The sequence below is a fragment of the Mirounga angustirostris genome, unplaced genomic scaffold (assembly GCF_029215605.1).
Source record: "Mirounga angustirostris isolate CCGP_5_RB_7025 unplaced genomic scaffold, mMirAng1.0.hap1 SCAF_7, whole genome shotgun sequence".
Taxonomy (NCBI): Eukaryota; Metazoa; Chordata; class Mammalia; order Carnivora; family Phocidae; genus Mirounga; species Mirounga angustirostris.
The window spans coordinates 28,124,029-28,137,837 of NW_026991715.1; the positions used below are offsets into that span (position 1 = coordinate 28,124,029).

The window sequence follows — 13,809 nt, forward strand, 5'->3', positions numbered from 1 at the left end:
CATCCCTGGGAGGGTGGATCATGCAACAGGACATCGGTACCCACCCCAAAACTCACAGCCTCTAATCATAATGCAATCGCAGACATCTGGAATAGTTTCTAGCGCACCCCATGTTCCTAAGAGATGGCTGACAAGGGCTGAATTATCCTGGCCACTTGCTCAGCTCACTCAAGTGTTCTCTCATGGCTGTAATTCAGGGTGATGGAATCAGTTAGAGAAAAGGACTGGTTTGAGCAGATGAATTCTGGCAGCCACAATCAGCACCAGCCCTCAGAGTGGACACGGGAGTGTCTTGGAGAGGTGAGGTTGGCATCTTTGGCTGAAGCCTTAGAAAAAGTTGAAATTAAACTGAAGATGTCTAGAGGGAGGTATAAAAACGCATGCAATGGAAAGCAGATGAAGATGCAACCATCTCTCCTTCCCCACGCAGCTAGCACAAGTGCCCCCCAGGGCACAAGGACAACATAGGACTGCACTGAGGGAAGAAGGGCTTGGTCAGCCGGGCAGGCACGTGCCCCTCCCAGAAGGCTTCCTACCAGTCCTGCAGTCCTGCCACACCTACTGGTATGGCATATTTCCCTCCAGGTTCCCCTGAGAGCCCTAGCCTTAATCTAACTTGGAATCAAATGACCCCTAGACAGTTTTCTTCCAAGAGTCCCTCTTAGCTCTCTAGCCTTGGCAGTGGGCATGAACGTGCAGAAGAACGTACACAAGAGAGGATCAGTGCACGAAAGGGACATTGGTCCAGAGGGAGTCCTTGTTCCCACAAATCAGCATGGGAAGGAAGGAAGGAGTCTCATGTGTAAGGTGCTCTCTGCTCTCCTCCTGTCATGGGTTGCTGAGGGTCACAGGAGGGAAAGAATGTAAATGCTCTCTGAAAACTTGAGAACTGAGAAGTTACTCTCATTATCACCACATCACCATTCTGTCCATGCAAAGCCCTTGGAAGTTACTGGTACCGAGTCATAGGCTCATCCTGAGCACTGAGGGAGCACTCCCTCTGCCTGAACTCTCTAGAGCAGGACTTGCAAAGGACACTGCATGGAATGCCAGCCTCGAGATGATCAAACACAACAAAATTAAGATGCATGGGAAACTAAATTTGGAAAATGCTGCATATTACACCCCCTTTTGAGAGTCATATTTAGCATCTTAAAGGTCTAAGGGGTTCTGCAGTAAAAGTCTCAACAACTAGCTCAATATTGAGTCCAGCATCAGCCAAGTGTATCATTTTCCTAGGGCTGCTACAATAAAGTTCCACAAACTGGGTGGTTTAAAACAAGAGAAATTTATTTTCTCACAGTTCTGGAGGTCAGAGGTCAGAGGTCAGAAATCAAGCTGTTGGCAAAGCCATGTTCCCTCTGAGGGCTTTAGAGGATTCTTCCTAGCTTCTGGTGGTTGCCAGGGATGCTGGCATTCCCTGGCTCATAGATCCATCACTCCCCTCTCTACTCCATCATCACAGGGCGCTCTCCGCTCTCCTGTGTTCTCCTCTTCTGCTATTACTTATTGGATTACAGCCCCTCCTAAAAACCTGGATAATCTCATCTTAACTTGATTACACATCTGCCAAGACATGATTTCCAAATAAGGTCACATTCACAGGTTCTGCATTGGGATATCAACATATCTTTTGGGGGGACACATGAAGCTTCTCTGAACATGGAGCACTTCGATCAGTTAGGAATATCCAATGGATATCCACAGAACACTCCTTAAAAAGTGCCTTTCTAGAGCCAAGGCACTCAGTGCCTCACTTGTCTATCACTGGAACAGAATCAGAGTAAAAAGACAAACCACATTTAGCAATGCATAGCTTGCACTCAATTCAGAAAACAATTGTTGAGCAACTAGAGCCTTGGACTAGGGCCATGAAGAATCTGGAATGAATGAGGGGAGGTTCTCTGTTCTTAGGAAATTACCTGATAGGATGCCTTAACTCCAAAATAAGGTAGGGTAAGCTAAACACGTTAAGAAAGAATTGGGAGGTATAAGGGAGAGGTGGCATTTAATAAAGATTAGGAACAAAGAGCATTCAGGGTACATGAACAGTATGATTTAAAGCTAGGAACAAGAAAGTGGGCCACAATCTGCAAATCATGACAAAACTAGATCCAAGGCTGGAAATAAGGCAGAGAGCAGGTCCAAGGCACAGAGTACATTTGAGTCACCTTTACAATCTCCAACCCCACTGTGATTTATCCTGGACTCCATTCCCACTGTTAATTTTAGTCCCTCTCACTTCTCACTTCACAGACTTAGTCAACAGTTTCCAAAAGTCACGTAGTATGAACTTGTGGCTGGTCATCCATTTGTACCACTGAACCTGGGATACAGAAGATACTCCTCAGTCAGATGTAGTATGAAAACAAAAAACAGGAAGACATCTTGGATTGTGTGACCCAGAGGCTACCTCCTCCAGACCTCTCCAAAATCTCCTGGGCCTGGTAAACTGAGCAGAAAAATTCAGTATTACTTATTTGCTCCTCTTTCATTTCCAACTGTAAAATAACCCTAAGTGTTCGTTGAGAGACAATAATGTCTTATTTTTGTCTGTAGGAATAATCGTTTATTAAAATATTTAGAGCATTTCTATTATTTTTACACTTGTACACTCTTCTGGAGAAGATTAACAACCTGGCCATTCAAGCAAGTGAATTCTCAGGCCTGAAAATACTTGGAACCAACCTGTAAGGTCCCACTCCTCCTTCCTTCCTTCTTGCCATGTTATAAGCACTGACATTAAGGCCCTAAGCTATTTCAGGAACTCTCAAACACTCAACTTTGACAGAAATAAGCAAGAAAGACATCAGTTCACAATGCGGGGGGAAAAAGTTTATGGGCTGTCAGCACAAATTTGCTGGTACAAACTCAAAGCATGCACTCCCAGTCAGCCAGTTGTGAGAGCTGCTACTTCCAAAGAGGAGAAGGTTATGGGTGAGCAGAGCATAACTCAACCACACCTTTGCTCATCCTCCAACAATGTCAGTCTTCAGTGGATTTGGAGCCGGAGGTCCAATCCAGCCTTTTAAGGTCTCTGAGCAAAAATACACATGATTCTCTCAGACCCCAGCCTTACTATTTAGAGACCTTTCCATAGGTTTATATGTGATTCCATAGGTTAGGTTTATATATGATTCCATAACGCAAATTAATTCTAAATATTCATTCTCGGGGCTACTGACATGAATTAAATAATACTCAAAACCAAGTTTCATGCTGACTTTTCTGCTTAAGGCTATTTCTTTCCAATTTACACGGTCATCAATAAGAAACATGGCCTCCTGGCTCTACCCATATCCATCCAATTTCATTTGGTTTTGAAATCGACACAATGCAGCTTACCCTACAGATGCAGTTCAGGAGACGCTGAGCCCAAAACCAGAGACAATGGCAAATGGGAATGGAAACCACAGAGTTTATCCTAAAGCCAGATACCCAGCTCCTCTGAAACCAGGGTTTCAGCCCCATGGGTAGCAGCAAACAACCAAGGGGATTGGTTTAGCAATACAAACAGTATGCAAGACTTAGGTCTCCAAGCTCTAGAAACATAATTTGATAACATGGCTACTCTAGGTCTTTCATTGCAGTGCTTAAAAGAAGAATTAATCAGGAGCCAAGGATGTATTACATTTAGAGGTCAATGTGGAATTTGCTCACACCTTTAGATCACCACTCTTTCTGGAGACGACGCTACAGAGAAGTTTGTCATTAAGGCTGAAACCAAAGGCCGGACCCTAGACCAAGAACTCACTTTGATTCCCGACTTCCTCCTCCTAGTCCTGCAATAAAGAGATGATTCGCAAAGAATCCCCAAACCAAAGAAAAGACATCTTATTCGACAGTAGGTATTGCTGAAAGTAAGGGAAACTTCAATTTCTAAGGAAAGGTTTCAGAAATCGCCACCCATGCATACTTACCTCAGAAACCGAAAAACAAACATGCTAGAGGAACCAGCGGGGGAAATGAACATAATGGAATTGTTGCAAAAGGGACATTAACTGGTTATTTCTATTTCAGCTTAGCCAAAGCTGTAAAAATCTAATCACAAATATTTTTCACAGTGGCATCTTCTCCCAGTTATTGAAATACTTCAAACCATAAACCATTTTTTATTGATGTTGTTTTTGCTGGATGAAACCAAATAATTACTTCAAACTCCACTAATAAATGAGGCTTCTCTCAAGACCACAAACATGATCATGAAGAAGTGAGGTCCCCAGACCCCACTTCGGGTAGTCAAAAGTAGAAGACATAGTTCTCTCAAGCAGTCCTAGCTTTCAATTCTTACAGTCCTTTGAGGCAAGTACCAAATAGTCAGCACCCAGAAAAGGCCACATGAAATTTCAAAGAAAAGGCTGCCTACAGTCTGAAGTTCATCTTAGCTTCAACAAACTACTTCCAAAATGTCAACACTGAGAACGAAATGGATATGAATGCATTTTCCCTACCTTCTCTTCTTGTGACTTCAAAGCTTCTGGACTCCTGCAAGAAAAGAAAGACTTTGGGTTTTTGAAGAATAATTCATATGTACAGATACTTGCAAATATCTCACCTCTGCTAGCCATTTATTCACAAAAAAGATGAACACTTTCATAAGAATATGACATTCAGCAATGTTGGGTCTACTAAAGGCCCAACACACACACACACACACACACACACACACACCAGTAAAGATAAAAAAACTTGTCGCTTTGGGGGCTTAATCAAAAAATATATTATTAATCATTCAAGTTTGTTTGTTTTTTTAAAGAGAGTGAGGTGGGGAGGGCCAGAGGGAAAGGGAGAAAGAGAATCTTAAGCAGGCTCCATGTCTGGTAGGGAGCCTGACTCGGGACTCAATCTCACAACCCTGAGATCATGACCTGAGCCGAAATCAAGAGTCGGACACTTCAATGACTGTGCCACCCAGGTGCCCCAATCATTCAGTTTTTAATGAACAGAGACAACTCTCATGGTCTTCCTCATGTGGAATCTGGACTGGTACCAAGTGTTAAGGAAGACCCTAGCCCCGACTGATACCACATCTTCCACCTAGACTGTAGGTGCTATAGTGCTTGGAAAAAACACAAGCAGTCAGGAGTCAGAATTATCTGACCTGCAGCAGGTTATGATTTGTGGTGCCATAATGAAGACCACCATTGCTCCTGAGTGGGTCATTGGCATGATCTGGTGATTGACTGTACTCAACTCAGTAGTTTCTAAAGGGTGGGATCTTACAGACAATTTGGACAGCCAGTCCCTGCCATTGGACTAAATTAAGCCCTTGGGTATTTTTTTTAAAATTCAATTCCATCTTCCTGCTTGTGCAGGGCAATAAGCAAAGTGTTTGAGAAGTTATATAAGCAAAACAGACAGAATTCCTATATTGAAAATATTCATAGCTGAAAAAAAGAAAAAAGAAAACATTCATAGTTGAACAGGAGGCTACAGAAGAAACACAAATTACTGAGAAGTAAAGGGGTAGTTTTACCTTGAAAAATACCAGTATATTCATATTCAGGCGGATACATAAAGAAAAGGGTTTTTAAAAGAACCTCTGAAATAGCACTGAAGAATGGGCAGGCTTTCAGACAGGAGTAAGGGAGGGAGCGTACACCAGGAAGAGAGAAAGGCTTAAGAAAAGACAGGGTGAGGAGAGAGAACAGGGTATGCGCAGGAAGCAGGGAAAGGCTGGAAACATATACTGTGGATTCACAACGAGTAAAAAGTACCTACGATTCATCATAAATAACCACTTTAGGATACAAAGTCTAATACTGAGAAAAAGTTGAAAAAGCCATGCTAACAACCAAAGAGGAGAAAATAAAATACCTAACTTGGGCCAACTTCTTGCCATGATGAAAAAGAAGACCATTCAGCACCACCACTTTTGTAGCAAATGGCATTGTCTTTCACACCTTAGTATTCTTGTCTAGTATCCTTTGGGGTCAGAAAGCAGAGGCAATATGAGGGATGAAACTGAGGAGGTACTTAAAAAGTGCATCCCCCTTCCCCAAATTACATTCTCTGACTGCCACCTGTAATGAGTCAAAAGCCCAAGTGGAAACCAATGGAAGACACATGCTATAGGCCTGCAGCCCATCAGCACAGCACAGTTAACCAAATGAGCTTCTAGAATGCTGGCTCCTGAAGGAGTACTCACCAGGTCAGGGTTCAGAAGAGGGACCATGGAGAGCACTCAGTGTTATGAGAGCTATGTAAGCTGCAAGGCCAGCCCCTCCCACACTGCTCCTCAGCTCTCTGCTGCAGGGGCTGGTACCACATCCATGGAAGCAACTAGTATTTTTGAAGCAGGGGAAATTCATAAGCAGCGTAGCAACTTGCACACCTCAAGAAGAAGACTTTAGGGATGTCTTATTGCAACTGTACAAAACTTAGAAATTTAGGAAAGCTGACATCTGCACAATGTTGTATCTTCTCACCTAACAACATGGTATTTTTCATCATTTGTTCAAGTCTACTTTTATTTCTTTCAAGAGTATTTTATAATTTTCCTGTATGTATTCTGAATATTTCCTTTCTGTATATCTTTTGTTATCATAAATAGAATTTCTCTTTCATTTTATCTTCTAACTGCTTTTTATTTGTATGTATGAGTGCAAATGATTTTTATATATGGATTTTGAACCAGCCACTTGACTAAATTTCTTATTGTTTGTAATAGTTATTCCATTGATTCTTTGGGGGTTTCCTTTTATATACTGATGTAATCTTCAAATAGCTATGATTTTATCTCTTTCTTTCTAATTCTTAGGTCTCTCATCTCTTCCTCTTGTCTTATTGCTTCAGCTAATTCCTCAATCTAATGTTAAATGTTGTGGAAATTTGGTGTGTCCATGGGCATATGGTCTTATTTCTGACTTTAAGAAGAAAACTTTAGTGTTTCCCTATTAAAGGGAAACAAAATGCTGGCTTTTGGCCCAAGGTATGTTTATCACATTAATGAAATCCATGCACATTTTATTGAGTCTTTGAAATAAATGGATGTTCTAGTTTGTCCTTTTACTTGTTTATTTATTGACTGTTTCCCTCCACTGGAATGTGAGTTGGGATGGCGCCAGTATCTTCTTCATTCTTGCATCTTCAGTGCTATCCTCAGTGCTATAAGAGAGCAGCTGCTCAATGCATATTTGTTGAATAAAAAATAAAATGTGTGTTGAATTTTAGCAAATACTTTGTCTGAATTTAGAGAGATTATCATGATTCTTTTTCTCCTTAGCTCTAGTAGAATTCATGGTATTCACCTATCTCTGTATTTCTGGAATAAGCATTTCTTAATCATGATGCACTTCTTAAAAAATATTGATGGATTCTGTTTGTTATTATTTTAAATATATTTTTTTGCATTAATATTCATAAATGAGATTGCTCTATTATTTTTAGGTGCCGTTTTTCCTCAGACTTGGGAATTAAAATGATACCAGCTTCATATAATGAATTCAGAAGTTTTCCTTTTACTGTACTCTGAAATAGTTTAATTAAGTGGAATTAAACGATCGTCAAAGGTCTCTGCAACTTCATTTCTCACATATTGATTAAAAGGTGAGGAAATAAAAGGTCAAAAAGGTTAAGCTTATCCAAGTTCTCACATATTGGTCAGTGACCAGCTGGGATTCAAATTTCAAAGTCTATGCACATAACAAAGCTTATGCACATCTCTACTTAATTCATGACATAGTGTGAAATCAGATGAGAGACACTTCTACTTCAGGCTATGAAAGAAGAACTTGCATTAGACCAATCCTTCTGCTAAAAACAACTATAAAAGTTGGATTTAAAAAAAAGTTTTTGAGGGCATATCAGAGAAACAAATACAGCCAGAACTTGAAGAGTCAATATTCAGAGAGCAGAAAAGTCCACTGAGGTGCTAATTTTCCCCTTAGGGCATTGGCTGTTCTGCATAGAAGTCAAACAAAAAGTAATGCTTTAGAGCTGAAAGAAGTTTCACTGAATTGGGAGATACCAGAATTGGGGCTACCAAAGCAGCTAGAACTGAGAGTCTGAAATCCTGGAAAAGGAAACCAGAAAGAAATGAGACCAATAATCTGCACCCAGCTTCCTCTTGAGTTAATATAATTGTGTCTGAGCTGCACATATAAAGGACAAGAGGATGAGAAATAAGCAAAAAATTAGTCTCAAATCAGCTGAAAAACTAAGTATAGATTTTGGTACTTATCATGGTGCTAGGGAGACAAAAATTAGGCTTGCCAAGAAAAAGTGGCCCTGGTAAATGCAGCTGACTTTTCGTTGAGATCATTTACTCTCCACCAATTTCTATTCCTAGCAGATCAAGATGATCTGCCAGTATTCTATGTCTAACAAAGAGAAGTAAATCCTCTCTGGAAGACAAAATTATCCACAGGCTTCACAATTTTTCATACATAATGTCCAACACCCAAACCACAATTACTAGGTATGGCAGGAAATGAGATCAAATGACTAAAATCCAATTAAAAATACAACAGAGAGAGACCCACACTTTATCCAGACTTTAGAATTATCAAACACAGGCTCTAGAATAATGATGACTAATTTGTTCAGGAAAATAAAAGATGCTGAATTTCATCACAAATCACAATCAATTAAAAAGGAATCAAGTGAAAATTCTAGAACTAAAAGTTAAACAACAAAGAATTCAACAGATGGATTTAACAGAAGATTAAACACAACTAAAGAGAAGAATCGTAAGCTGGAAGCTAGATCACCAGAAAATAAACAGACTGAAGATCTGAAAGGAGAAAATAAAGAGTGGAAAAATAAAGAAGAGCATATAAGAGACATTAGAGGACATGGGGAAAATATCCAACAAGCATGTAATTTAAGTTTCAAAGTGAAAAGACAGAGGAAATTAGGCAGAATAAATACCTGAAGAGATGTCAATTGGGGATTTTCTGAAATTTATGAAAAACATCAAGCCAAAGATTTAGCAATCTCTATAAACCCCAAGCAAGACAAACACAAAGAAAACCAATGCTAGGTACTCATAGAAAAATAGTCAAATATTCAAAGACAAAAAGAAAATCTCAAAACCAGGCAGCGGGTGGGTGGTGGGGATGGAAAGGACTTATCACCCACAAAAGAGCAATAAGACCACAGATGATTTTGCAGGAGAAAATAATCATGGAACCAATAAAGGAAATGCAAATAATGAAAATCTTCACAATTCTGAAAACTAGAATTCTATCCCCAGTGAAAATATGGGTATACATAGGGCAAAATAAAGATTTATCTAGATAAACAAAAATGGAAAGAATATACTGCCGCAGATTACCACTAAGAGCAACACAAGGGAACACTCTGGACAAAAGGAAATTTTTCAGATGAATGCATATTTTTGCAAGAAGGAATAAAGAGCATTAGTAAGGGTTAAAAAGGAATAAATCTATTTTTGTCTGCTTAGTACAACAATAATGCCCTTTAAGGTAATAAAATTTGTAGAAAAATACATGACAATATGATCACAAAAGGTCAGGAAGTCAAATGGAACAGAAGTATCAGAATGGCTTTTTACTGTTTAGAAAGTGGTTAAATTAGTATTATGAGAACAAAGGAGTTGGACAACAAAAAACCTGACTGATCCAAAGGAAGACAAGAAAGGATAGGAAAAAAGAGAATAAAGAATAGAGAGAATAGCAGAGGAGTAGGAGACCTAAATTTCATCTGGTCCCAGGAATTCAGCTCAACAGTTACCAAACCATTCTGAACACCTACGAACTCAACAGGAAATCAAAGAAAAGAATAGCAACAACTCTCTGAACAGAAAAGCGACCACTTTCTAGAAGGTAGGATGTGCGGACAAGTGAATCCGAGGCGATATTCGGGAGGATAGACGGTGGGGGAGGGGGCCTCCATCGGCCGCTTCTGGCAAGTGATAGAGCCACGGAGCACAAAATTGGAACTTTTAGAGTCTGCTCCACTGAGGGACGTCACTCCAGTGGCCAAGCGGGGGTGAAAACCTCACGGGACAGTGTGGTCTCAGGACCCTCGGGGTCACAGAAAGACCAGGGGTGCCTGAGTGCGGCAGAGCTCCCAGGTATCGAAGCAGGGAAGCCAGCTGCAGAGACGGAGCCGAGGAGCGGGCTCTCAGCTCGGGGTTGCCATAAACCGTGATCCGGGGCACAGTCGGGCCACTGCTCCTCCAGCAGGGACCCAACAAGCAGCAGATCTGGGGAGACTCCCCTTCCTCCCCCAGGAGGAGCAGCGCAGGAGCGTACCGCAGGGATCTGCTGGGTTTGGAGACTCCACCCAGGGTCGGGTGCCAGAGATAGAAACGTGCGGTCACAGGCCGGGTGAGCATGGAGTGTGGCTGGAGACTGGGGAGACGGGAGTGACTGACTGCTTTTCTCTGGGGGTGCACTGAGGAGCGGGGCCCTGAGTTCTCAGCTCCTCTGGGGCAGAGATTGGGAGGCCGCCATTTTCACTCTTGTCCTCCAAAGCTGTACTGAAAGCTCACAGGGAACAAAAGCTCCCGAGAGCAAACCCGAGCAGATTACTTAGCCCGGACCAGCAAGGACGGGGCGATTCCGCCTCCGGCAAAGACATTTGGGAACCACGGCAACAGGCCCCTCCCCCAGAAGATCAGCGAGAACAGCCAGCCAAGACCAAGTTTACCGATCAATGAGAATGGCAGAACTCCAGCGCTAGGGGAATACAGCACAGAGAATTCATGGCTTTTTCCCCATGATTCTTTAGTCTTTCAAAGTTAATTTTTTAAATTTTCTTTATTTTTTTCTTTTTCTATTCTTTTTGAATTTTTCTTTTCCCCTTTTTCAACCAACATCTTATCAATCCCTTTTTTAAAAATTTTTAATTTTCATTTTTAGAGTCATATTCTATCCCTTCGTTGTAGTTAACCTTATTTTTTGTATATATATAAGTTGTTCTCTCTTTAAAATTTTGGGATACAGTTTCTCCTAACAGACCAAAATATACCCTAAATCTCTAGTGTATGGCTTTGTTCTAGTCTCCTGCCTGATCACATTCTCTCCCTTTTTTTTTTAATTTCTTTTTTCAACCAACTTCCTATCTTATCAATTCCTTTTATAAAATCTTTCATAATTTTCATCTTTACAGTCATATTCCATCCCTTTATCATCATCCCTTATTTTTGTACATATATAAGTTTTTCTTTCTTTAAAATTCTGGGAGGCAGTTTCTTCTTACAGACCAAAATACACCCAAAATCTAGTGTGTGGCTCTGATCTATTCACCAGCCTGATCATATTCTTTTTTTTTTTTTTTCCTTCTTTCCCTTTCTTTTCCCCCTGGTTTTGGGTCTCTTCTGATTTGTTTTAGTGTATATTTTTCTGGGTCGTTGTTTCCCTGTTAGCATTTTGTTCTCTCATTCATCTATTCTTCTCTGGACCAAATGACAAGATGGAAAAACTCATCTCAAAAGAAAGAACAAGAGGCAGTACCAACTGCCAGGGACCTAATCAATATGGACATTAGTAAGATGTTGGAACCAGAGTTCAGAATGACAATTATAAAGATACTAGCTGGGCTTGAAAAAAGCATAGAGGATACTAGAGAATCCTTTTCTGGAGAAATAAAAGAACTAAAATCTAACCAAGTCCAAATCAAAGAGGCTATTAATAAGGTGCAATAAAAAATGGAGGCTCTAACTGCTAGGATAAATGAGGCATAAGAGAGAATCAGTGATATAGAAGACCAAATGATGGAGAATAAAGACGCTGAGAAAAAGAGAGCTAAACAACTACTGGATCACAAGGGCAGAATTTGAGAGATAAGTGATACCATAAGATGAAACAGTATTAGAATTATTGGGATCCCCAGAAGAAGAAGAAAGAGAGAGAGGGGCAGAAGGTATATTGAAGCAAATTATAGCAGAGAACTTCCCTAATCTGGGGAAGAAAACAGGCATCAAAATCCAGGAGGCACAGAGAACCCCCCTCAAAATCAATAAAAATAGGTCAACACCCTGACATCTCATAGTAAAACTTACAAGTCTCAGAGACAAAGAGAAAATCCTGAAAGCAGCTTGGGACAAGAGGTCTGTAACCTACAATGGTAGAAACATTAGATAGGCAGCAGACCTATCCACAGAGACCTGGCAGGGTAAAAAGGACTGGCATGATATATTCAGGGCACTAAACAAGGAAAATATGCAGCCAAGGAAACTATATCCAGCTAGGCTGTTATTGAAAATAGAAGGAGAGATAAAAAGCTTCTAGGACAAACAAAAACTAAAAGAATTTGTGAACACTAACCAAGCCCTACAAGAAATATTGAAAGGGGTCCTCTAAGTAAAGAGAGAGCCTAAAAGTAACATAGACCAGAAAGGAATAGAGACAATATACAGTAACAGCGACAGGCAATACACTGGCACTAAATTCATATCTTTCAATAGTTACCCTGAATGTAAATGGGCTAAATGCCCCAATCAAAAGACACAGGGTATCAGATTGGATAAAAAAACAAGACCCACCAATATGCTGCCTGAAAGAAACTAATTTTTAGACCCAAAGACACCTCCAGATTTAAAGTGAGGGGGTGGAAAACCATTTACCGTGCTAGTGGATATCAAAAGAAAGCTGGGGTGGCTATCCTTTTATCAGACAAATTAGATTTTAAACCAAAGACTATAATAAGAGATGAGGAAGGACACAATATCATACTTAAAAGTTCTATCCAACAAGAAGATCTAAATATTTAAATATCTATGCCCCTAACATGGAAGCAGCCAATTATATAAGCCAATTAATAACAAAATCAAAGAAACACATTGACAACAATACAATAATAGTAGGGGACTTTAACACCCCCATCACTGAAATGGACAGATCATCTAAGCAAAAGATCAACAAGGAAATAAAGGCTTTAAATGACACACTGGGCCAAATAGACTTCACAGATATATTCAGAACATTCCATCCCAAAGCAACGGAATACACATTCTTCTCTAGTGCCCATGGAACATTCTCCAGAATAGACCACATCCTAGGCCACAAATCAGGTCTCAACCAGTACGAAAAGATTGGGATCATTCCCTGCATATTTTCGGACCACAATGCTTTGAAACTAGAACTCGACCACAAGAGGAAAGTCAGAAAGAACTCAAACACATGGAGGCTAAAGAGCTTCCTACTAAAGAATGAATGGGTCAACCAGGAAATTAAAGAATTAAAAAAATTCATGGAAACAAATGAAAATGAAAACATTAACTGTTCAAAATCTTTGGGATGCACCAAAGGCAGTCCTAAGAGAAAAGTATATAGCAATACAAGCCTTTCTCAAGAAACAAGAAAGGTCTCAAATGCACAACCTAACCCTACAACCAAAGGAGCTGGAGAAAGAACAGCAAATAAAGCCTAAACCCAGCAGGAGAAGAGAAATAGTAAAGATCAGAGCAGAAATCAATGAAATAGAAACCAAAAGAACAGTAGAACAGATCAACGAAACTAGGAGCTGGTTCTTTGAAAGAATTAATAATACTGATAAACCCCTGGCCAGACTTATCAAAAAGAAAAGAGAAATGACCCAAATAAATAAAATCATGAATGAAAGAGGAGAGATCACAACCAACACCAATGAAATACAAACAATTATAAGAACATATTATGAGCAAAAATATGCCAGCAAATTAGATAATCTGGAAGAAATGGATGCATTCCTAGAGATGTATAAACTACCAAAACTGAACCAGGAAGAAATAGAAAACCTGAACAGACCCATAACCACTAAGGAAATTGAAGCAGTCAGAATCAAAAATCTCCCAACAAACAAGAGCCCAGGGCCAGATGGCTTCCCAAGAGAATTCTACATTTAAAGAAAAATTACCTA

At 40.1% G+C, this 13,809-nt stretch overlaps 1 protein-coding gene across 1 annotated transcript in view; it reads right to left on the reverse strand.

The window, feature by feature from the left end:
• The window catches only part of FSTL4 (follistatin like 4), a 382,903-nt gene that overhangs the window by 341,308 nt on the left and 27,786 nt on the right, over positions 1–13,809 (reverse strand). Inside the window, exon 2 of the mRNA XM_045892606.1 lies at positions 4,452–4,485. Coding sequence (XP_045748562.1) covers positions 4,452–4,485 — 34 coding nt within the window. The remainder of the gene's footprint in view (positions 1–4,451; positions 4,486–13,809) is intronic.